This window comes from Ochotona curzoniae, unplaced genomic scaffold, assembly GCF_017591425.1.
Source record: "Ochotona curzoniae isolate NIBS_2020 unplaced genomic scaffold, NIBS_Ocur_1.0 contig_1, whole genome shotgun sequence".
Taxonomy (NCBI): Eukaryota; Metazoa; Chordata; class Mammalia; order Lagomorpha; family Ochotonidae; genus Ochotona; species Ochotona curzoniae.
The window spans coordinates 4,905,125-4,930,316 of record NW_024464918.1 but is presented as its reverse complement, the minus strand read 5'-3'; the positions used below and the strand labels follow the sequence as shown (position 1 = coordinate 4,930,316).

At 54.7% G+C, this 25,192-nt stretch overlaps 2 protein-coding genes across 2 annotated transcripts in view; both read right to left on the bottom strand.

Moving 5' to 3' along the window:
* Positions 1-2,732: 2,732 nt before the first annotated feature.
* On the bottom strand, positions 2,733-3,044 carry SMIM32 (small integral membrane protein 32). Its single transcript, XM_040975614.1, has one exon. The coding sequence runs from the start codon at positions 3,042-3,044 to the stop codon at positions 2,733-2,735; it is 312 nt and encodes a 103-aa protein (XP_040831548.1).
* A 9,615-nt stretch (positions 3,045-12,659) lies between these two features.
* Positions 12,660-25,192, bottom strand: part of TRPC7 (transient receptor potential cation channel subfamily C member 7) — a 109,093-nt gene continuing 96,560 nt past the window's right edge. The window contains exons 8-12 of the mRNA XM_040975600.1: positions 21,309-21,504; positions 19,345-19,566; positions 18,752-18,832; positions 14,082-14,157; positions 12,660-12,885 (exon numbers count right to left, since the gene is read on the bottom strand). Coding sequence (XP_040831534.1) covers positions 12,716-12,885; positions 14,082-14,157; positions 18,752-18,832; positions 19,345-19,566; positions 21,309-21,504 — 745 coding nt within the window. The 3' untranslated portion in view covers positions 12,660-12,715. The remainder of the gene's footprint in view (positions 12,886-14,081; positions 14,158-18,751; positions 18,833-19,344; positions 19,567-21,308; positions 21,505-25,192) is intronic.

The following is a 25,192-nucleotide window of genomic DNA, read 5'->3' as shown; positions in this document are numbered from 1 at the left end:
GCTAGAGTTGCAGATTTCAGGCTGATTTGGGTTCTGGTCAGTGCCTTCTTCCTGGTTTGTGGATGGTTGTCTCCACTGTATTCTCACAAAGCCTTGTCTTGGTGTATATGCACAGAGAACAAGCCAGCAGGCTCGTTAGGGTCTCATTAAGGACATGAGTCCTCACCTGTAACACTTGCAGCACCTTAATTTCTTACTCCAAATGCAGCCATTCTGGGCTTAGGGCTTCAGTGCATGGGTTTGGGGAGAGCACATGCATTTGTTCAGTGGATAGCATCGTCCACATATCCAGTCACCACACTGCAGTCCAATACTACATATCAGCAGAGGGCAGACATGAACTTGGCCACATCCCTACTGCTCCAGGAAAATTGGGTTATGCCTAGCATTTAAAACAAAAAGACCCCATGGTTGCTCAGCAAGTCCAACACCAGCAAAGGCAAAGAAGTTTGTTTTCACAGTGCTGGCTAGTAGAGAACTCAATTGATTGGTTGTTTTCTAGGCGCAGCTTTGTGTAGCCTTAGTCGCCCAGGAACTCGGGCCAGAAGTATCTATTTAAAGTAGTGAAATCTCTTGCTTCTGGAGGTCAAAGCCACTTGGACTCTAGAGACATCAGACACATACTTTGCAGGTTGTATCTTAGTAGTTTTGGGATTTAACCCCTTGATGCCTGCACCAGAGTAAGCAATTATGAGAGCTTCCTGGGTCACTCTGACTGTGGCTGATACTGACTCAGTACCAACAACTTGCATACCAGTCGGCCTCTCCTGTTCTCCCCTAAGGAACCAGCTCTTAGTGTTTGTGGCCACAGAAGACAACTGAACTTGCAATACATTTGGCATGGGTCAGCTGTCCCAGTCAGTGGTGCTGCCCCACCACCATAACTCAGTTATAGTAACAGCCTACATTCAGGTGCTGCCTTTGCTCCAGCGTGTTACACTGGTGATGCTGTTCTGTGTAAATGCTGTGAAACCAAATGGTTTAATACATATTTCAGAGATAAAGAAACATCAAGTAATTTGCAAATGGCCACATGGCTAGTGAGCAGTGGAGCCAGGACTTAATACCAACCAGAGTCTGTGTTTCCTGCCACCTGCATATTACCTTCAGGTCTGGCCTCTGGGACTTAATTAGTTCCCTACTCCTCACTGCCTCCAGATCATGGCTGAAGAGTCTCTCCTAGCAGCAGCACCACACTAGGCATGCCAGTCAGGATCTCTGCTGTGCCTTACGTTTATTCCATCTGATTTTTCTGCAGATGAGGTTCATGTAGATTAGCTGGGTTACTCTGACTGCAGGCTGAAGAGGTTCAGCGTCAGTTCCAAAGACCAAGCTAAAATGTAGGTGACCACGGCTTTGGCCCCGTTAGGGCTTGGTTGGTGGTGTTTCTGGAAGGCATGCACGGTGGGGCCCATTGGGACTTGGCTGCTGCTCATCTCCACGCCTTCTTGAGACTGGTTAGATAGAAATGGGAGGTCCCAGTCAGTGTCTTCCCATCCTGGTTGGTCTCTGGAACATTCAGTGCCTAACAGCCAGCCTGTGGAGATTTTGTAGGTTCATATGCCTGTGTGGCCAGGGACAGGAGTCAACAGGACTGCACAATTTGGAGAAAATCTGGAACTAGTGGTTTGACTAGGTTACCAAATGCATTTTTAGTTGAACGTTTCCTAACCTCTGGTGCCCACGTTGAGCCAGATGACTTCAGAAATAATTTGAAACTTCCACAAAGAGGCTATAATTTGGTTAATGTTCAAAAAGTTAAAGGTTATCACAAACCTCATTCCCCATGGCAGGGTTTATCCATTTCTTTCTTGGGGGCTTCTCCAAGGCTGTTTCGGGGAGAAGCTTACCCATCCCACCTCTCCTGAGCATCACTAGGTGGTTCTGGCCCAGGAGAGCAGAGGGCTGGACATCAGGCAGAAGGAATGCCCTCAGAGAGGGGTCAGGCTGCCTTGTGCCCTGTCCCATGGAGACCACCCTGCAAAAACTTCGCAGAGCAAGTCCCTGCCTTACCAGGGAGATCGGAAGAAGAGGGGCTATCACCAGACTGACCTGGGGAAGGTGAGTCACAGTCGGGTCTATCCTGTTCGGTCCGCCTGCCACAATCCCCTATCCGAAGCCGCGCAACCCAAGACCAGAGCCTCGGCAATGCCCCGTCTTACCGTGCTGAGCTTTTATTGTAGAAACGTGGCCCCACCAGAGGTAGGGGTGTGGATCCCGAACACCTCTCCTCGGTGCCTGAGCAGGAGACTGGGCACCTGGCTCCAGGTGGGACCCACCGGTACCCCATATCCACGCCCCATCATTTCCCCTGGGTGGGTGCCACCCTGTCCCTCCCCAAGGTCATCTTTCCGAAGTCGGGATGCAAGCGGGGTCCTTTACTGCCAAGGAGCAAAAGGTGGAAGTAGCCGCGGGGATACTGCCTCGTGGCAGGGAAGTCAGTGTAGGCAGCTCGTGCGGGCTTTGCTCTTGCGGGAGTCAGCAGGCTGCAGGCAAGGCTGCTGCGCCCGGGCAAAATAGTTCTCAGACTGGACCAGGGGTACAAGTACCCAGCCAGGGAATCCCAGCCAAGGTCCCTTAGCGAACCGGAAACCTATACAGCCTCCCTTTGGCCTCAGGGTTGCCGCTCTTAGTTGGAAAGGGCCGGGGGGCAGCGACCTCTGGCGTCGAGAGGATTTGATCTGGCTCCGTCTGCTGCTCCAGCGCTGCAGATCACCCGGCTCCTGCAGCCGCTACACTGGCCGCGTTTTCCAGGGTGTGCGGGCGTCGCGCAGCGAGCGGTCGTGGGGCAGAGCGGCAAAGGCCGAGTGGCGCAGCTGACAGCCGATGAAGAGGACGACGAGAGCCACGGAGAGCAACAGCAGGAAGAAGAGCAGCAGGTAGGTAGGCAGGTCGGGCTTGGTGGCCGTGCTGTCCCGCATACCGTGAGCTGTGGCTAGTTCCAGCGGCAAAGCGCCCTCTGCCTTAACCGTGGCTCCGGGGGCCAGCGCGCTGCCCACCGCCGCCTCAGGGCTCCCAGTGGCGTTGAACAGGTCGCCGTACATGGCCCGCTGCTCCCTCCTCACTTTGTCTCACACAGCCGATTGATCCAGTACCTCCATGGCATGCCCCACTCGTCCTGCTGTGTGCCACTGACCACAGTCGGTGCCCTCGGACCAGCGAGGGGATGCTGGTCCTGGGGACACGTCCTCTTGCTCGGTCGCCTCCGTGCTCAGCCACCTGGCGCGCGGGGCGGCAAACCCCCACACTCAGAGCTGCTCGGCTCCGTGTTGGTGCTCCTCGGGCTTCCCGTTTCTTGCAGGTGCCCCCAAGACAGTGGGCGAGAGTCGCCAACTCTTCTCGCGGTTTCCCAGCCGCTCTTCCAGCTCAGACTCCAGCTTCGGGCTCAGGGAGCCAGCGGGAGATGCAGAGCGCACCAAGGGCAGGTGGCCTGGAGCTTGCTGCGTCTGCCGGTACAGCCCTGCAGCCTAGGCTCCTGCCGAGAGCACAGGTGCGCTGCTAGTCCGTCCTCACCCGCAGGCGGCTGCCTCCTGTCTGAGCAGGAGGAGACAGCTCCCCGGAGGCTCCCCGGAGGCTTTGAGCGCGCTAAGGGTCAGTGGCAAGGCGGGTGGAGGCGCTGCTCCGGGAGCGGCTGCTCACCAATGAGGGAGAGAGGCTGGGCTGTGCCCGCCCTGACCCAAGCTCCCACTGCTTGCCAACACCCGGACACACAGGACGTGCAGAGGGTCCTGGGATGGCTGCAGCAAAAAGACAAGGAACAGGGTGTCGCTTGGCACCAAGAGGCGACTTAAACGCAGGTCTCAGTGGACACCAACGTCTGCTTCCTTGGCTTTCAGCATGGCCAGGTTTGCTCCCAGCCCCTGCAGGTTGCTGGGTGGCTCTGGGCACGCCTGGCCGTCGGGCGGAGCCTCAGAAAGACTGCAGGAGCTGGGGCCTCGGGTACACAGCGGGAGCTCTCTCGATTAGCAACCCTCGCTGTCAGTGTCCTGACACAGAGGGGCTGTCGCAGATCTCTCTGGTAAGACCACCATCCGTGGGCAGCCCTGGCAAACCTTGTGGGCAGGGAGGAGCTGGCAGTCTGTGGGACTGAGGGATGGCAGAGCATGGAAACGTCTGCCTTTTTAGGAGTCCACCTTTCCACTTCCTCTAAGAAGCCTTCCCAGCTCCCAGGTCTAGAATGAAAACCAGCGGTCTGGGTCACCCCTGGTGGGCCTGTAAGGAGGTTAGGGCACAGCCCAGTAGGACACAGTGCAGTGTTCGAGTAGGTGCTTCCCCCCAGCCCTGTCACCTGCTGTACCTGAGACCCTCCCAACACCAGTCACGTTCACATCCAAATCTCTGCTCGCCTGTTTTCATCTCCGTTTGAGGACTGGATTCACAGGGAGGCTCTGGTGGCACTGGCAGCGAGATGAGGCAGGTGTCCTCTTAGCTCCACCCCTGCTCTCTGAACACAGGCATGGTGAGAGGAACCAAGGTGTGCGAGGCTGACCTTAGCTGGAGCTCATCCCCACCACCCCTGCTCAGCCCAGCAGACAATGCCCCTGCAAACAGCTTTGAAATTGGAGTCCCAAGTCCTAACTGCTGAGTGCTGTCTGATGAAAATACTTGGAGGCCTCCTGCTTGTTGTGCTGGTAGCCCTGTGGCCAGGCCTTGTGTGTAGGAGGGCAGAGGGGGTGGGGTGGACGCCCTGTGCCTGGAGTGGAGGGTTGTGTGGAGGGTAGGGCCCAGCAGGAGTCAGCACCATCACATCTTCCTGGTCACCGTCCTGAGAAGCCCCGCGGTGCCCTGGAGGGCTGCCTGGTGTGCCCACAGAGCAGGCGTGGGGCCCTGGAACTGGCTGCTGTCGCACAGGCCTACACTGGTGTTTGCAGATGTTGGCACTGAGGGGGGGGCAGGGCTTATCTGCATGAGCACAGGGCACCACTCTCAGCCACACATGGCAGCAGCAGTGGCCACTCAGCAGAGGGGTGCACATCCATCTCTGACCTAGTTCGGGTGGTTTTGTTAATTTTTCTCAGCCAACAGAATCCTGGAAGACACTTTGAAAGCCGACAGGCCTCCTGCCTGGCGCTGTCAGCTGTAGTCAGGGAGATGCCTGTGGCTTTTGCCCTGGCAGGATCCCAGCTGCAGGTAACTTGCTAAGTCCTGGGGAGACTTGGGTGCTAGGCTGGAGTTACTCCGTTTTGACCTGGCATTTTATTTTTTTATTTTTTTTTAATTTATTTTTATTATTTTTTTTATTGGAAAGGCAGATATACAGAGAGAAGAGACAGAGAGGAAGATCTTCCATCCGATGATTCACTCCCCAAGTGAGCGCAACGGTCGATACTATGCCGATCCGAAGCCAGGAACTTCTTCCGGGTCTCCCACGCGGGTGCAGGGTCCCAAAGCTTTGGGCCGTCCTCGACTGCTTTCCCGGGCCACAGGCAGGGAGCTGGAAGGGAAGTGGGGCTGCCGGGATAGAACCGGTGCCCATATGGGATCCTGGGCGTGCAAGGCGAGGACCTTAACCACTTGCCACTGCGCCGGGCCCTGACCTGGCATTTTCTCCTGGACTTTGTGTGGGCAGCACCCTGGCTTGCATATACCACCCATGGTACCAGGCAAATGTTCTAAGCGGAACCTGAACAGGCCCCAGCTTGCACTATCTAGGGAGGCATGGTGGTGGGTGATTGTCACAGTGGAAGCACACAGTGCTCATCCAGGAAGCAGGTGTGAGGAGGGCAGCGTGCTAAGGTTAGGTGCAGCTCTACTGCTCATTTGGGGCACTACCACGGCTCCTTCCCCGCCCACAGCTGCTGTTGTTTCCCGCCAACACTGCTGCATTTCTCGGAGGTGAAACAACATACGGAAGAGGAGCTGAGGCTTGACCCTGGGCCAAATCTGCACACCGGCCATTCTCGTGAGCAGCCTCCTGGTACAGGGCGGCTCCTGGAACTGCTGGCCCCTGTAGAGGGGCTCTGCAGTCATCCTGGTTCCCCTTATCAACCTGTGAGAGGTGCCACCATCTCCTGTTGTCACAGTGGAAGCAGAACCCAGCAGTGACATTTGCCAGGGTGGCACAGCTGGGGTAGGGTGGTACTGGGGCCTCACATCCACCTGTGTACCCCACCCCCACTTCCAGGGTTTTCTCTCCTGAGATGGTCCTCCACAAACCTACAGCCAGATTGCCTTTCCCCACCCAGCCCCAGGAGATCAGAGGAGATGGCTGGCCTTTTGTTGGGGAGCCCTTAGGCTCCCCAAGTGGTGACAGCACTGATTCTTGTGCAAAAGATGCTCAGAGCCTGGCATGGAGAGTCACGTTCCCCGCACACCGCCAGGCAGGAAGTGAAGCGAGGCAGGCGCCGAGCAAATGCATCCACAGAGTTGACACAGCTTTTTATATGCCCATGTGACCTGCCATTAAGGGAGCTGTGTGTACCCATACATTTCCATCTTCAGGGGAGATTACGAAAGGGGGCGCAGAGGTCAGCTTTGACAGGCAAGGGGGGGTCACAGGGCTGAGGCCCCAAGGCGCCTCTTTCCCATTACGTGGCTGTTTCGCGTGGCCCACGTGCCTTGCCTGCTGCCCGCCTATGACCTATGCCAGGGCTGGGGAAGGCTCAGGCACCCTTCCTGCCACTACCGATGGCAGCTAGATCTGGGGAGTATCCAAGTCCCGGGGTTTCACAAGCAGTGCCAATGCAGCCCGTGGCACTTGGTGGAGCTGGTTCTGTTCCTTCCATGAGTGCCTGCAGATGAATGAGGATTAAAGTACCCAGTGACATGGGTGGATAGGTGGACAGACGGACGGGCTAGGAGTAAAGGTCAGGTGCAAAGAACTGGTGTCTGGAGGGTGCAGGTCATTGCTGCCGGAGAGGGAAGGCGCTGTGGAGGGAGCGGGACCAGGCTGCTACAGAACAGAATGGCTGCCACTGAGTCCTCTGTGAAGACAGGAGAAGCCCCTGCTCACAGAACTTTCCTCAACCATTAGCAGCAATAGTTTGAGCAAGGGTCTTGGGGGTTTTAAGCCTTCCCTGAGCCCTCCTTGTTGGGTGGGAACCAAGTAAAAGGTCCCCCATTGGTGGTCTCTTAACCAATTAGGACATGGGTAGGCAATGCTTGTGCCACCTGCTTGGAAGTGTGGCCAAGATTTCAGCAGGCTTGGACTGTCTCAGTGAAGCTACCTCCCTATTGCTGCCAGGATGGACCAAGGGTTTTGGGATGAGACAAAAATGTGCTCAGAGCCAGGCCACTGCTCTGGCTGAGTCCTGGGGACGGGCTGAACCTGGGACAGAGCCACACGTGATGGAACGAGCAGGAGGACCTGGGAGTGGCACGTGGTTTGGGATCAGTAGGCTGGCTTACCCTAGTTGGGCTCCTCGTGTCCCTATACCTCCAGCCGGAGGTGCCAGGAGCAAGAAGTGCTCCTAGGGAGCAGTGTGGAGTCAGGGGGAGGGGTTCTGACGGCCAGGGAAGGTGCGCAGGCAGCATCCACAGCCCACCTGGGGCAGCAGTGGGGGACCTGTCTATCTCAGGACAGTGCAAGCCAGGGCACAGGGGCTCCGTCAGGAAGAACTCGGTTACTCCCAGGGTTACCTTTACTTAAAGTCTCCTTTGTGCCCCTCGGGCAGGATGCAACCTTCCTCCAGATGGTGCCACCGGAGTCACACAATGACTACTTCTTTCTTTATAGCTATTGTAACATGTAATTATTTGACAGGGAGGGAGGGAAGAAAGGAACGGAGGAGAGAGAGAGAAAGAATATGACTGACAGTGGGAATGGGCACTCCATGTGCTAGCTCACTCCCCAAATTGCAGCAATGCCAGGGCTGGGCAGGGCCAAAGCCAGGGGCCTGAAATTCCATCCAAATCTCTCACGTGAGTGGAGGAGCCCAGGAACATGAGCTGTCCCCTGCTGCCTCTCCAGGAGGTGCATCACCCAGGATGGAGTGAGGAGCAGCAGATGGACACTCTGATACAGGATGCTGGCGTATCCTGTTCAGTGTCTTAGCCATTGCCTCCAACGCCAGCCCCACCGGTCTTCTAATTCTGCTGACTATAGTGAGAACTTGATATTGCATTATGGGGTTTTGTCCTTTTGGGTCCTCCATTTTTGCACAGTGGATTCATTTATACCTGTGATGGGCCAAAAGTTCAAAAATACCCACAGTGGCAGTTCCCTGCTGTGAGCTGCAGCCTGCCCCACCCACCATCCCCAGCTGCACGGATGCAGCCTACCTCAATCATGGATTTAAGTTATTTGGGAAAAAATCATTGTGTCTACACTGATCATGGACAGCTATTTTTTCCCTGTTATTATTATTTCCTAAACAACACAGTGGTTAACACAGCATTTATACCATGCTGGCTATGCTGTGTTATACATTGACTGGAGGTGACTTTAAGTATTTGGAAAGATGTATGCAGGGTGGTTACGAATACCTTACTACATCTTATGGGGAGCCTTGAATTTGCTATCCTTGGTGTGCATGGGGGTCCTGGAATCACAGCCCACCCCCAGATGCTAAGGATGGCCACAGCACACCCCCAGTTCTCCTATGTGCCTGAGCCCCTCTCTGCAGTCAGTCTGCCCAGCTCCAGCACTCCACCTTGGCCACTTTCTGGGATGGCCCTGGCTTCTTTCCTTGTCCTTCCTGCCCCTGCCACTGGTGGTGCCATCTTCCCCCCTGCCCTACTGCAAATGCCAGGGGTAGACCTGGAGCTCAGGCTGGGGCAGAGGAGACTGAGGTCCTGGGGCTGCAGGTTCAGCCATTGGGCCATCAGGGCTCCAAGCAAAGTGAGGTCCTTTGCTCTGCTAGCCCTGAGAGTGGGAGTGGGAGCAGGGTTGAGGAGGCCACGGTGCTCTGGGCTGGCTGAGTCACGTGAGGAGATATGATTCTTTAAAAGAGTTTTAAGCGACAGAACTGAAGCTGTCCTTTATGTGGCATTTCAGAACCTAAATTGGAAACAGCATGGGCATTGCCATTTCCAAGGTGGTGGGAAGTCTGCATGCTCTCCACTCGGGCTCCCAGGCTAGCCACCAGGCTGTCTGCATCTTGGCAGGCTGCCTTTGGGAGGGGCACATGTGGCTCTCAGCACCCAGGTCTGCTGGGGAAGAGGATCCTTGCAAACTTGAATCTGGGGACTGGACAAGGATGGAAAGACCCCAGAACCTGCAGTCCTTCCAAATCTCCCACAGAGTAGAACGGGAGGTAAAGGAGAGGAGATTCTTTTGAGGGATAGCAGAGACCCAGCTATTTGGGAGACCATCCTGCTTGGGGCTCCTCCAGCCAGGGCCTGGGGTGCAGGGGGTTGGAGCCGGGACCCAGCCAGACAAGAGGGCAGCTGGGGAGGCAGGCAGGTGTCCCGTGGGTGGAGGGTCCATGCAGCGGCCATCAGTGTCACTGACTTCTGGGCACAGAGGCACCAGCGTGCCTGCCACAAGGCAGGAAGTAGGTGTGGGGACTCAAGCTGAGCTCAGCTTTTCTTCTCTGTGAGAGTTTGTGGATTACAATTTGCGTGAATGTACACAGAAGATCTTAAGTAAATACTGGCTGGCAATGACCTCTTGGTGTTGGATTAAGGTGGTTCTCCTTGGGTTCCTGTGGAGTGTTGAGGTCTGCTGGGTGTGAAAGGCATTGGTCTCGTGCCCGCTGGCTCTCCCTCCACCTTCTTTCCTCCAGTGTGTCTGCCCTCTTTGTGCTGGAGGGCCCCGGCAGGGCTCCTGTGTCCCTGGCCCCACTCCACACCTCAACAAGGGGCAATCCTGTGCCCTCTGCCACCAAACTGGAAGAGAAATCAGGCTTTGGGGAGACACTGTTCCTGCCTGCCCTGGCCAGGCTCAGCTGGACTTTGGCACCCCCTCACCCCTGAAATGTGGCCCTTTCTCAAAGTCTGCTCCTGGGCCCTGGGGCCTGCAGTGCTGGGAGTCCCTCACTGTGCCGGCATTCCCTAACATCCCCTAACTTCTACCGTATGATAACAACGCAGCAGGCCCCTTTAAGGACTCCCCACCTGGAGGGGCTGGAGATGAAAATAGCTTAAGGAGGCAGACAAATCTGGGGACTTCCACAGGGTTTGTGCCTACGAAGTGTCAGGTGACCGAGGACTATGGAACTCATTGCTTAACCACTGGTTATCCCAGAGGCCTGGGCCAAAGGTAAGACACAGTGTTGGCAGAGGGGTGGGGCTCCTTCTGGGCTCTGTCTGGGAGGTAGATGGAGAACAGGTGTGGCCAGAGTGGTGCTGGGGTACAGTGGGAAGGGTTTGTATTTGGTGCTAACTCCTGGGTTTTTCAGGCCCAGCAGTACCATCTCAAGGAACTTCAAAAAACAAGCCCAGCACTGGCTGATGGAATGCTTCCTCCTCCTCGGCCCTGTGCTTGTCCCCAACGGGGAATCAAGCAGATGTGGCCACCACACAGGGTTACCATGGAGCAGAGGAGGCAGATAACTTGGTGCTCGTCTGGCTGGGATGGAACTGACAGGTGCATCCATGGTGGGTACTTGGAGGTACTCAGGGAAGTGTGTGGGCATCTTGGTGGCATCTGTGAGCTTCTCAGAGAGTCCTGGGACCTCTTCCCTCTCTGGCCTTGAGCCCCTCTCAGCTTCCATTCTTCACCTTCTGGTTTGGTTCCCTCCATGGTCCATTCAGCTCTAGGCATGGGTGGGTGTCAGTGCCTGGGAACCCCTCACCTTCCATCCTGGCTCCACCTGTCAACTCCCAACCTCCCTCGAAGCATTCCAGAAAAGAGGTTCCCAGTGCAGCCCTGCCTCTGTCCACCTGGCAACCTTGGACATGGTTCTGGGCCACCTGCTGCCTGGGCCGTGGGGCTGAAAGCTGAATGGAGGATGCCAGTTGCTTTCCCTGATTTCAGTTACGCCGTGGAGTTTGTTTTGCTTTATCTCTGTTAGGAGCAGATTTGAGACTCAGGTTTAACAGGCAAGGGGTGCCCACAGTTTGAAAATGAGGTTGTCAGCTGTGTCTGGCTGAACGCAGATGGAGAAATTGAATAATGCATCACAGATGTGTTTATCAGTGTTTGGATGAATGGGGTGGGAGAACTGAAGGAAAATCTTCCAGTAATGCTGGTCATGTCTTCCCAGGATACGTCAAGTGCTGTTCCCACGAAGCTCATTCATCTACCCGGAGGCCAGGCTGAACTCAGAGCCCTGCTGGCCGTGTGGGACCCAACCCCAGTGCCCTGCCTCTGGTCTCTGCAAATTATGAGCTGGGTGAATTCATTTCCCACCCATTGCAGGGTTGGGAGTGTGGGTGAGTATTTGAGAAGCACTTGAGGTCTTCTCTCCAGAGCAGCACACCACAAGGTTAAGCACACATTCGGAATGGCACGTTAGAACTCCTTTGTTCTTTGAAATCTGCCCCTGGTCCTTCTGGGACCCAAAGTGACAAGCTGCTGGGCCAGCGTTATGTAAAAACACCCTGTGCCGGGCACATCTGCTATACGTGCTGACTGCTGTTGCTTCCGCTGTGTTTGAGCACAGGGTGGTGGGGCAGGAGGGACTGGGTTCCACCCCTAAGCCACACGGAGCCCCCAGTTATGCACAGGATACTCTAACATCATGAACCCCGTGTTACTATAACAACCATGCACTGTCTAGCTTGTGGAGGAATCCCTTCCTATCCCCCTCAGGGCTGGGCCCAGCTTCACTTCTTTTGCCACCACATCTGATGGTGCAGAGGTGGGGTGTGTGTGTGTGTGAGTGAGTGAGTGAGAGAGAGAGAGAGACTGCCTTTCCCTTCCAGGCATCTGGGTTTGTCACCCTGATCCTCCTCACAGGGCTGCAGAGCCTGCTGAGTCTGAGACCTCGTGAGTGATGGGGACCAGCGATATGCAACGGTCTCTCCAACACACACATGTCCGGCATTGTGTGGGACTGGGCGCCCTCTGGTGGCCGTCTCCCCACCCACACGTAGGCTCCTCTGTTGGGGATGGGGAGGGAAGCTCTTCAGGAGGGCTGGGGCGACCTCCCACTTGTCTCACCTTTCATGCCACTCCTGCTGACCTTAGTGAAGTTGGGTTAGGAGGAGGTGCTTGGAGGTGGTAGCTGGGGTCGTGGCTGCAGGCTGTGGGCTAGCATCCCCCTCACCCAAACACACTGTGGCAACTCAGCCCCTGGGGGGTTCCCAGCTCACTCCAAAATGGGGCACAGAGGCTCCCCAGGTGAGGCTGAGGTAATTTTTATTTCTTTCCATTTTAGGTAAAAATAGTAAATACAAGATAATAAAGGTAAAAATACATCATTTGGAATTTGGTGTTGCTTTCTAAACAGAGCTACCTACAGTACGATTTTTTGATTTAGGATTTTTAAACATTTTTTTATATAAACAAATAGAACTATGTTACTATTAGGCTATCTGTGTTCTCATCTGGCACTTAAGAGTAGGTCACAGGTCACCTCCCGGCTCAGCAGTCCTGGGGGAGGGTGGCGGTGCTGTGAGAAGGGGCTGGTGGGAGGACAGCTGGGTCTCTCCTGGACACCACAGCCCAGGGTGGCGGGAGTGCACGTTGTGCATCTAGAATGGCCTTTTCCTGTGGCGGACACAGGGGTGTGGACGTGCCTGGGGCACATTCCCTGCTTCTGTGGCGGCAATGCTTGAGCCCCGGCTGCAGAAGTCAGCCAAGGCCCCTGCTCCCTCGCTGTCCTGGGCATCCAGCTGGGCCTTGGAATGCTGGTTGGAGTCACTGAGGCCGCGGTGGAGGAGGGGGCCACTAAATGTCCTTGCCCTTGTTCACCCGCATGTGGTCTCTGTTTAAATTCTTGCCGAATTTGTCACTCAGCTGCTGGATGAGGTCTGCCAGCTCTCCAGTGGCTTGCGACTTCTCTTCCAACAGTTCGTAGCGTAGGCTGGAGATGTCCTGTTTGATCTCCTTGAGCTCACCTGCAGAGGACACACAGGATTGAGCTGAGAGTGAGCAGGGACCGTGGGGAAGGGAAGGGGCTCAGTTCCCTGGGCAGAGAGCCCTGGGGTGCAGGCCAGGCAGCCAGAGCTGTGTTTTGCCCCAAGTGCCACCCACGTCAGAAGGACAGGTGTGTCTACCACAGGAACGCTGTCCTGAGGTAGGTCCTGCACTCAGGGCACCTCTCACTGCAGGAGCGCAGCTGCCCCGTGGCGAGGGGTACGTGTCCTAGCACCTGTGACATTCGCAGGTAGGAAGGAGCTGAGCCTGCAGACCTCATTGTAGGGGCACTTTCCTGAAGATCTAACCCAGGAGGCCTTAGAAGTAGAGGAAGGAGGAAAGAGGACTTGGCAGGCAGAGCCCCTATGAGAGCAGCCTGCTGGCCGTGGGCTCCGGGGGCAGCTGCTTGCTGGCTGGGCTCTGAGAGCAGCCTGCAGGCCGTGGGCTCCAGGGGCAGCCTGCTGGCCGTGGGCTCTGAGAGCAGCCTGCTGGCCGTGGGCTCTGAGAGCAGCCTGCTGGCCGTGGGCTCTGAGAGCAGCCTGCTGGCCATGGGCTCCGGGGGCAGCCGCTTGCTGGCTGGGCTCTGAGAGCAGCCTGCTGGCCATGGGCTCCGGGGGCAGCTGCTTGCTGGCTGGGCTCTGAGAGCAGCCTGCAGGCCGTGGGCTCCAGGGGCAGCCTGCTGGCCGTGGGCTCTGAGAGCAGCCTGCTGGCCGTGGGCTCTGAGAGCAGCCTGCTGGCCGTGGGCTCTGAGCTGGGAGTGTGGACTTGAAGTCCACACTGAGCAATTCTGCTGCTATCACCTGCCTGAGCATGGACATCACTCAGCACCTGCAATGGCACAGACAAGATTTGTCTCACATCTCGGGTGTCAGTGGAATCCCCATGGGCTCGGGTTAATGGTTTTGAGGGGCGGAAACTTCATCTGATGCTGGTGCTTAGAGGACGTGATCAGATTAGGTCCCCAGAGTGGAGGCTGCATGACTGAACTCCACCTGTGAAGAAATCCTTTCCCTGATGCTGGCCAGAGCCCTGTGCCCCCAGAATCACGAGGCAAAGTGAACCTTTTCTCTTTACGCAGCAGCAGGCATCCATGTTTCATTAGAAGGAGGCAAGGCTGATTAGCACAGTCTCCAGCCTCGGTGCCCGGAGACCCGCACGTGACGTCAGGGCCACTCACCTTCGTTGACCTCGTCGTTTTCTCTGTCCACCTGGGCTTTCAGGACATATCTTTTTATGAGGCGTTTCATGATTTTCTAAAATGTGAAGAAAGAAGGAAAGGATGAAATCAGCCTTGATTGGCCTGAGGTGCCCTGCCTTGGGTAGTGCGATGCCTCCTAGCCCTGTGCCATGTCCCTCTCCGGGGTGCCCTGCCCTGGCAGCGTGGTGCCTCCTAGCCCTGCGGCATGTCCCTCTCCAGGGCTGCCCTGGCCTGGCAGTGTGGCGCCTCCTAGCCCTGCGGCATGTCCCTCTCCTGGGTGGCCTGAGTAGGATGAGAACCCAACCAGCCTCTGCCCCAAGAGCCAGTGTCTACCTGACTCTAGGATTCAGAACAGGACACCTGTCCCTGGCCAAGGTGGAGACTGGAAAAGGAGCATCTTGGCTCCATGGCTCTGTTCCAGGGCCCGTGTCCACCCTGACGAGGTCTCAGCTGGCCAGCCAGGGGCAGCTGCGTCCCTTAGGGGTGGCATGTGCAGTGTTTTTGAGAGGAGATCTGCACAAACCAGGCCCTGGCTTGGAGGACACTCTGCACTATATCTTGGAAAATCCCCGGCAGCTGCTGCACTGCCTACAAGGTGGAGGCAGGGACCTCAGGCTTCTCCAGGGAGAGCTGGCTTCCCACGAAATCCCACAGATCTGGCGTCACACTTCCGGCCACGCTGGGGAAGGCTCTGGCCCTGGAGTTGTATTTATTATGCAGAAGCTGTGCTCTTTAAGCGAATGAGGCAGGAGTCAACACTCAGCACACGCCAAGAATAGAGCCGAGTGTGAGAAGGACAGCAAGGAGCTGAACTTTGTATTTTGCCACCCAGCTTCTTGTCCCAGAGTTCTTGTGAAATCACACAGGGTTGGGGGTGGCAGTGAGGGGCAGAAATGTCTGGTGGTGGTTGTGCTGGCTCGTTCTCAGGAGAGCTGAGCAACAAGGATGAGCGGCCAGGAGCACCCTGCTCCACCCAGGTGAGAGTGGCTCAGCTGTTTGCACCTGAGGACTGAGGGAAGCGTTTTCCAGATGGCAAGGGACCTGGACGCTGTCGTTGCTTTAGTGTGTGATGCCTGCGAGCAGGTTGTTCTCTGATGAGATGGGTTCAAGGACAAGAAGGGGTCAAGGATGTGGATGCTGAGGGAGGGCTCCACGGATTTCATCCATCGTCAGCAGGCGATGGCTCTCTCCACGGTGAGGACTTGCCTGGTCCTGTACTTCCAAGGTTCCATAATGGTGCTGAGCCCTGGGGATCCCCGGCCCAGTGCTCCTGACCCCACCAGGCTCTGTGGGTAGATCTCAAATCCTGCCCAACAGTTACTGGGCAAGCTGCCTCCACTGCTCCTATTCAGTGAGGCCTGGGTCTGATCCCATCAGTGGCCTGCCCTGCAGCACTAGCCAGCTCCTATGAGTCCTTAAGGCAGATCATCCAGGTCTAATGGACAGAGACTGTTCCAAGAGACTTGGGCACTGTTTTCACTTTGAGTTGGAAAAACAAAACCAAAGTGTTGCCCCAAATTGCTCCTCTGGGAAAGCCCTGCCTGATCATTAACTCTGTTCTTACTCCAGAAGCCATTCAGATGTGTTCTTTCTGTGCACACCTACAGGATGTTTTGGGTTAAAGGGACTTAGTTATCATCCTCTGCCTCTTCAGAACACACCTCAAGCATCCTGCCTTTCGGGCTTTGTCTGTGAGAGAGTCCTGGTATTTTGGATGTGATATGTAGAGCCAGAGGCCGGGGTGAAAGCGGTGTGTGGCAGAAGCGTTTGCAGCAGTGGAAGTCCCAGCTGCTCATGGCACACATGGTGCTTGTTGGCCACCAGTACCAAGTGCGCCCCTGGCTTTGAGCAGAGATGGTGTCCACCAGCCTACTTCAGTGTGGACATGCCCTCCAGGGGGAAGTGACAAGGCCTTGGGTGTGTCCTATAGGCTCTGATCGTGTTGGCCCCTTCCCCAGAAGTGGTCTTACACCTAGTCCTCCCAGAAACCCAGGCAGCTGCCAGCCATCTGCATCAACAGGTGTGTGTGCATGGAGGCTCCAGGTTGGGTCTTTCTGTGAGAGAGATGACACCCTGTGTGGCTACGGCAGATAAAAGCTCAGATAAAGAGGAGAACATGACTGGAACGCTGAATGTGGCCAGAGAAGTAGGACCCAGAGGCTACTACCATGTTGCCTCCTGGAAAGAGAAGCTGAGGAATGTTTGGCTAAGTGGCCAGGTGGAGCTCAAGGCTTGAAACATACCAGAATGGAAGAAGGAAGCGGGGACCACTGCACACCCAGCAGAGGCTGCATGGTAGGTGTTCAAGTGCACGCCCCACCAGGCTCTGGGGGCCAGCCAGATGACATCACAGGGGCTATGGCCAATGGTTTATATGGGCTGCAGTTTCTTTGCCCAGCAAGAAGCATATCTCCTGTACCCCCACTCTCACCAACTGGCACCCTGACCTTGGAACAGATCCCAGGGTAGCTTTTAAAGGGGGCACACTTTGGCTGTTGCCACAATATCATGGGTTGGGTTCCACTGTTTGGTCTCATATCCAGAGAGCTGGACTGGAGTAAAGCAAACAAAAAGCACTGTAAAAGCAAGAAACTAGTTTGTGGGGAAGAAAATGATAACAGGCCCTGTGGGTACCCTGGAGTCCGAGTCCAGACAGCCTGGGAGTCCACTGGAGGGGCGTCCCCAGGGCCTCAGGTCCCTCATCTGTCACATGGGCCAGGGACTGAAAGCACACGTGGCTGGGGTTCAGCCTGTTCCTGCTGTCCTTCAGTGTTGTCTATTCCACCGGCGAGCAGGGGATGGCTCAGGAGGTTGCCCGGCAGGGACCAGCAGGGCTCAGTCAAGGGGGATGTCTGTATGAGCACAGGGTGCTCCCGCCCCTGGCTGCAGTGCCCTCGGCTCTTTCCACCGGAGGCCTGCTGCCTCCACCTTGGTTTTTCTTCCTTTTTCTGTGACAACTATAAATACATAACGGGCGGGCTTCCCTCTGCAGATTCAGAACATAACAAGGTGAGCTGCCTCTTTGTCAAGGTCGCCAATAGCCTGGGGTTGCACAGCGCCCGGGGTCTCAGAGACTTGGCGGGAAGTTCTTGGGGGTTGGAGAGCAGGATTTAAGCAGGCAGAGCCTGCGATGATGGGCGAGGGAGTGAGTGTCCCTGGAGCTGACTGGGAAAGGCCTTCCAGGACGTTCACCCATTAGTAGTCTTCATTTATCTCACAGGTTGATTCTGTTCAAAATCCAGGAGATTTGGCCCTAACTTGCTCAAGGTTTTCTATCTTCTTCTTGACAAGGATGATCTATACTCTTCTCTCAGAGGGCAAGAGGTTAAAAAAAAATCCTTCCACTGACCAAAGGATTTGGCCTGTAATTTAACTCAAAGCAGATCAAACTGGGCAGTTCCAATGTTGTGCACGATTAAATGTGAGATTTGCCCACTGACCCAGTTTTTAGTTTGTGTCATCTGATAAAATTTTCAGAGCTGAGCTGTTTCTGAATTGTACAGTTAAACCCTCCTCGCTGCCCAGCTGGCTTGAGCCCCTACAGGAGGGGTGACTCTAGGCTGCCGCATCTGTAATGGTTCCCTTTTGGGAAGGGGGATAGTTCTCCGGGCCGGAGGGAAAAGCTCAGGAGAGACTCATATTTACATGTGTGAACAAATGACTGGCGTGGGTCCACCTGCTGACCCCAGAGAGGCCATGGCGGGGCAGGAGTGGCTGTGCTTGCAGAAACGATAGCCCACAGCTGCCATCACTCAGGGGCTCCCAAGCGGGGCCACTACACGCAGCCTGGACGTGGGTGTTCATTCCCAAAGTGCTGCCGTTGCTGCAGGAAGTTCTGCTACACACCTTAGCGCCGTGGATATGGCAGACTTGCGGTCGGAGGCTGGTTGCTCACAGGAGACCCCAGTGTCTAGCTGGCTGCTTTTGGCAGACCTGGGAGCCACACTGGGCCCTCCTTGCCTCATTACAGCCCCCAGCAAATGCTCTCAAGGGAAACTGAACCTGTGTGTTGTCAACTCTCACTCCCCCATCCCTGCCCCTGTACCCCTACTGTCACATCCCAGCACCAGTGTCCCCACCTAGAGCAGTGAGGTGGCTTTCTAAAGGCGTGGAGGCAATGTCGTCACCTCTTTATCCTGCAACATAACCTCTACCTTGACCTTCTAATGAACTTGGATGGACTCCACCTGCTGCCCAGGGTGGGGTGGAGGCTGGTCTTGTGGCCCTGACCCTGCCTGGGCCCCTGTGGCTCTGTGCTTGCCTCGCATCTCCTGCCTTTCTCCTCTACCCGGTAAGCCCCCCGCCCTCTGAGGTCCTTGCTTCTTGTCCTATCCCTGTGGCGGCTCCCCTGGATCCCGCCGTTCTGAATATTGCTTCCAGCTTGGCACTCTGCTCAATCTGAATCGCTTCTTGTCTGTATGTTCCCATGTTTGCGGGTTCCCATCCTCCCTCCCCACACTTAGGTGCCACTAAGGCAGGAACCCCGGTTGTGGCCACAGGAGGTTCCTGGTGCACCGCAGCCACTCCAACCATTTTGTTCAGTGAAGGCAAGGCTGAAGCTGTGTTCTTGGGACGTGACACAGCCCCAGGACTAACCCCATGTCTTGATGGCATCTACTTGCGTCCATGCTTGTGAAAGGGGTAGTTACCTGGTATCTGGTGGGCTTGCTGAAAGTGTTATTTGCTGTCAAGTTCTCAGCATTCCTCATGCCAGCCTGGTAGCGAGTCTTCTGGAGGGTGAAAAAAAAAACCCACAATCACATTTGACTGTATATATACCAACATATATGGCGGGGCTTGAGCAGTGTGCAGGGAGGGGGTGGTTTCCCTGGGGGCCCTACTAGCATGCTGTTCTGTGTACGCTGTTCTGAGGACTGTTCCATGCAGGTGAACCAGGGCCATGCGATAGAGTTTGGTCAGCTTCTGCACGCACAGCTATGTGGTTTTGTGGCAAATACCGATACTTTTCAGCAGGGGGCGACAGTGGGAAGGGAAGCTTTTCCTCAGTTCATTGCCAGGAATGGCTCTACTGCAGGCCCCAGCTGCTCAGCCAGGCACCCTGCTGCATCTCCTTTTCCAAGGTCCTTCCATGAGCAGGTCTGGTGCCACAGGCAGCCTCTGCTGGGTTTTGGGGCCTCTGCTGATGTGCCCAGGGGATGGCACGAAGCCATGGCTCCTCCAGCTGCAGCTTGCAAATCACACACACCAACTCCCTTCTCCCCATACCCCAGAGGCTACCTACCCTGAATTTGGAGTTGAGCATGCCCATTTCAAGGTCATTTTCACAGCTTTTGGCCTTAGATTTGCAGAGTTTTATGAGGCACATCTTGATTCTCAGTATGAGATAGTAAAATGATTTAGGACTTGGCACTAGGTTGAAGGGAGCAGGTAACGTTCGTCCCTCATCAAAGTAAGACAGCCAGAGCTTGGCGCGTGCAAACTTCCACTCCACGTCTGCATCCTCCTGTGGGGCAAGGGAGACCACAGTACCACCATCAAAGGCCACCACTGAGCCACCGAGCCAGGGCCGTGGTGCAGAGCAACGTGGCTGACTCAGACAGCACCTCTCCAGCTGGGGCTGCAATGTCCTGGGGCTCATCACTCCCTCCCCACACAACCCAAACACTGAACGTCCACTCTGTGTACAGGTGCACGTGTCGCAGGCCCTCCGGAGGCTCTCTGCTGACCTGCTGGGCACTCACTGCAGCCTCCTGGACACGGGTGCCGGCCTTCCCCACCTGCAGCTTCCCACAGCTACCCCAATGTGTTTTCCTCTGATTTTGGCAGCTGCGCTCGCTGGCTTGCCACTCACCACGATAGTGAGGGACGCAGCCTTTGGAGCGGTGCTGACCAACAGACATGAGCCGCCAGGTAAGTGTGGATTTTCTACCAGTTACGTTACGTATGGTAAGCAGAATCAGAGTCAGTGATGTCATTGCATTTGGTCCATTAGATTCTGTTTTTCTAAATATATAACTATTGTAAAAACATTAATAAGCACGTGGGAGACCCAGAAGAGGCTCCTGGCTTCGGATCGGCATAGCATCGCCGTTGCGCTCACTTGGGGAGTGAATCATCGGATGGAAGATCTTCCTCTCTGTCTCTCCTCTCTGTATATCCGCCTTTCCAATAAAAAATAATAAAAATAAAAATCTTTAATAAAAAAGATTATTTACTGCAGAATGGGTAAAACAGTAGCATGACTTATAGGCCATGATTTATAGGATGTTCCCAGCCTCACCTCAGAGGGGCCCTGTTGTGCTTTTCTTCAGGGTCCTTCAGGGACTTTCTCTTGTTCATGCTTACCCAGTCACACCTGAGTGTGCAGTCCTGTGTCTTAACACGACAGCACACACAACGTGCAGTGGGATAAGACTAGATTCTGTTTACACACAATGGAACTTAGAGGTCTTTCCGCTCCAGCACAAAGAGCGTACCACTGTTCTGAGAAACTGTCTTAAGTTGAACGAGGTTCAGGCCTGACTCACTTTGTCTCCATTTCTAGCCAGTCTAAACACAGCTCAAGTCAGTAGCTCCTGGTTTGTGTGCTTTCCGTTTTGATTAATTGCCTCCTGCTGCCTTCTCTTGACCCTCTTATCTGTCTGGCAAAACTGTTTTTATCTTTAAATGGCCTTTGTGCCTCCCCGCCGGAACCTTGCTCCCTGCCAAGTCCATCACTGTTATTTGTCCCTGCCTGAACTCGGTTGCACTGGCATGGTGATTTGTTGAGGGCCACGTGAGTTTTCCTTGCTGAACTGCAGTGTTGTGGGGGTTGGGAGGATGCTCCGACAGTGAGAGGACGATGTGTTAGTCCATCTCCACACTGCTGGTGCCTAGCACAGGCCTGGCATGCAGCACCCTCGGATCAGCAATCACGTGCTAGGTTGACGGTGCTGTGGGCTGGTAGACAGTTCTGCTGTGCTGTGGGCCACCTGTGCCCTGTCCCAGGAGGAAAGAGTCACAATCCTGGTTCCTTCCGCTCTCAGTAGGGCCATTTTGTGTGGCTGGTGCCGGCTGTGCCATGGGATGAGCTGGCTGGAGGCTCTTTTCTAAGCAGTGAGGGCACTCCTTGGGCAGGAAGAGTCCCTGCTGTTTGGTGCCCTGGCTTGCCCATGACTAACACATGCTGCCGTCACCGTCCCTGCTGTGCTCGGTAGCAACGTCCAACCCAGGGGACAGAGCGCCTTGCCCATGAACTGGCCTTACCTCGATCTCCTGGTAGGAGTTGTTGATCATGGCAATCAGCATGTTGAGCAGTACTACCACCATGGTGACGTTGTAAACACCATAGAGAACGTAGCCAATGTTCTCGATGAATTTGTGGTCGTATTTCAGCACCACCGAGATCACTTCAGACAAGCCAAATATGGACCAAAATAAGGTTTTGAAACTTTCTTCGACCCTACAAAGGAAGCAGGCAGTCCTGTTACAGTTGGCATGGGCTCATGCTTTTGTGGCAGAGTCCCCAGCTCCACCAGAGGGGGTCAGGGCTGCTGGGGGTTGAGGCTTCAATCTCAAGTAATGAGCTGTTGAGATCTCTGCAACTTGGAAAGGGTGTTGCAAAGGGCAGCCCCTTCTTTTCCATCCCCTCCACTCACTGGGACTCCTGGCTGTGCTATCATTCTTATCTGGCTCTTATTAATTAAAAATTTAAAATTAAACACCAGGGCACCAGAGTAAATGTTTGTTCCTGTGTATTATTAGCCTCAGAAGCACACTCTTGCTTGCAGTGGCTCTTAGATGTCCTGGATCCCCATGAAGCAGAGCCATGGCGGTTCCCTGGGGGAAGTGGGCGGCGTCCAGAGACCGAGCTGGCATCCCTGGCGCCTTGCACCTTGCTGGGCACTTCCCGCACAGCAGCTCACGTCAGCTTCCTGAGCACCTCTGCCATGGGCTTCCTCCTCATTCCCTTCGGGTGACATACCTGAGCCAGACAGGCATATTCAGTCCTCAGCTGGGGCCGAAGGATTGGAAACAAGGGTGGGGGGGTTTGGTGTGACTACCCAGGTAGGTGCCTGAGGCCCACCGCAGCTCCCCAAGGCGGATGTTGTACATTGTGTGAGTGTGGATTGGGGGACTGCTGGGTTTCAGGACCCTGCTCTCTGAGCACTCGTGAGTATGCAGCTCCTGAAAAACAGCAGTTTTAAGTTAAGTTTCAGGTTCATGTCAGAGTCCCTGCCCCATGGCTGTGAACCCTGGGTAGGGTTGATGGCACAAAATCCACACGTCGATGATCTCAATGGGTAAATGCAGTCTTTCAGTTTGTGGTACCCTTATGAGAAAGCACCCCCTACCACCACCTTTTAGCATTTCAGGCTTTCGACACTCACCCACAAATGGCCAGGATTAGCTGCATCTCAAAAAAGATTTTACAAAAATCTGTTTTGGAAGGACTGGTATTTACTTGACAAGATGTACAAAAATACTAGTACTCATCCCTCGGGCTCTGAGATCCAGCGCCTGCATGCGTTTGCAGTTCTCGCAAGTGTGACTGCGCAGGTGGTGGGCGGGATGCGTGTCTAGCCAGCTGTCTGGCTCATTCCTGATGTGTTCTCGAGTCTGCAGAACTCATCTTGGAAGCGGGTTTGTGTTGCCATGTTCTGTTTTTGGTGTCTTTGACAGCTGTGGGTTTTGCCAGCTGAATTCCTCTTTGTGCTAGCAGGAATTTAGCTGGGGGTTGGAAGTTAATAACTGGGACCGAGCTCCTGCCCTGGATGCTACTGCAAGAGGGGTGGACGAAGTGGCTTTCGCATGCGAGAAGTAGGATCCACTTGCATGGGAAAGCTCACTCACTGCATGGCATGCTCACCGCGGGATTGTCCTCCGCCATAGCATGAGGTTCTGGTTGTCCCCCTGGTAGACGAGAACAGTAGCAGGAAGAGTCCCAATTCACTGGGTGAGCCCCTGGCTCCAGACTGGAAGGAAGTAGCAGGGCTTCAGCCTCCAGCAGTTGCTCCCTTCCTGGCAGGACTGACTGGAAATCCGAGGCTATACACCTGAGGGTGGAGTTGGGGCGCACAGGGGCTGGTCCGGGGTCAGGCACTGGCCATGCACAACCTGGGACTTGCAGCATCCTTGCTGTGCTTGAGAACTGTTCCTCCTAACTCAGCCTCGCTGTCTTCCCTGCACCACCCTGCAAGCCTCTGGCTCATACGAATGAGGCAAGTGATGGCAGGACCCTTCCGGGGTGCCTGCTGCATTTGGATCAGGGAGAATGGGCCTCAGGTCAGCGTAGACATATGTATATTTTCTCATTTTTCTTATTCCTTGAATTCTGCCACCAAACCCTGATTTGTACTTGGCACCTCCACTTAAACATTATGCTCTAATAATTTGAAGAAGACAGAGCTACTCTGGGAAGCAATATTCCCACAAAGGAATATCGACTGGTCTCTAACCCTGTGCCACGGGCCCTCCACAGCCAGTCCCCCTCGCCGGAGACTGTTGGGCTTGCTCGGAAGGCTGATGTGTTTGGTTGTGTAGCTTCCAGAAACTCTTCATTAGTTTACACCAGTTTTACTTCTCATCTGTGGCTTCTCATCTGTGGACTCTGGACTTAGACCTGGCCGGCATCTCCAGGAGACTCTAATTACAAGGGGCCCAGAGTCCCTAAGGTTGCTAGACTGAAAGCCACACCCTCCTTCAGAGCAAAACCCAGTTACAGACTACTGAGTGGGAAAGGGTCTGAGCCAAAAGACGGCATAGAAATGCTTCCTTCTAAGCGCTTGAAGTAGATCACCTATGGTTTCTGCTTCTACGGGTGGAGCAAAATGAACTAGGCAACCAAGTTCTTCCTTACAAAAGTAGCTGCATCGCCTATATGACAAGTCACTGCTTTTTCTGGGGGCCCTAGACATAAAAATTCAGTGGAATAACCAAGGAGTTTCAATCTAATGCTGTTATTGGAGGGGATACTGCAGACTGAGTTATGCAATTGGCTGGCCTACACTGTAAGCGATATTTTAATCTATAGTTTATACCTGGGAAGCTAGCTCCTTTTAAAAAAATGGTGATAAGAGATCTGCAGTTGCCTGGAGATGTCATGCTAGTGTCATCTTGTGGTTTAATAGGTGACAGGAAAGGAAAATTTGCATTGTTTTGATCTTGGACACCTGCAGTGACAGTCTCAGGGAGAAGGTTGGGCTTGGAATGAAGTCAACGGGGTGTAACTGGTCCCCAGAGTGCAGGATTTGGAGCTGGCAGTTAGGATTGTGTGGGGCCGTGGGAGCCAGGGATGGGGCGGAAGGCCGGTCATCGGGGACACCTTTCAGCAACTAAAGGTCTTGCAAGACCTTTACTGCGCCACCCCTTGGCTCGCAGAAAGCCCTCAGTGTCAACCAGCTGGTGCTCGGCTGAACCTGAAGGTCTTTACTAGAACATCGGCAGCTTTGGCTCCCAGCCTTTTCCCACTTCCCTTTACTGGCTGTGCAATTTGCCAGAGATCCCTTCAACTCTGTCACTCAAAGGAGGCAGCACCGAGACAGCTGAGAAATAAGGGCAAAGGTGCTCACCTGGCTTCAAGTCTCCACGGCCGCATCAACTGGGGCCCGAGCCCCAGCTACCCTTACAGTAAGAGCTCTGCTGATGCTAGCTATTACCTTGAGCTGTTTACTTAGTCAACTGAGCTGGGACGAGGTGCCAGGTACTCCACCAGAGGACAGAAATACACTGATGTCTACAGCAAATGTATTTCTCCCCCTTTGGTGGTCTCAGCTTGAAAGAAGAAGACAAGGGGCCCAGTGTGGTAGCCTAGTGGCTAGAGTACTCATCTTGCATGCTCAGGGATCCCATATGGGCACTGGTTCATATCCCAGCTGATCCACTTCCCATTCAGCTCTCTGCTCATGGCCTGGGAAAGCGAGCCAACACCTTGGGACCCTGCACTGGTGTCAGAGACCCAGAAGCAGCCTCTGGCTCCTGACTTTGGATCAGCTCAGCTCCAGCCGTTGGCAGCCACTTGGGGAGTGAACCAGTGAATGGAAGATCTTCCTTTCTGTGTCTCTCCTTCACTCTGTAAATCTGGCTTTCTAATAAAAAAATAAACAAATGTTAAAAAAAGAAGAAGAAGAAGAGAACTTGAACAAAGTTGA

What these genes read in the sequence shown, in the direction of transcription:
- SMIM32 (XM_040975614.1), bottom strand. Translation starts at nt 3,044, where the DNA reads ATGTACGGCGACCTGTTCAACGCCACTGGGAGCCCTGAGGCGGCGGTG.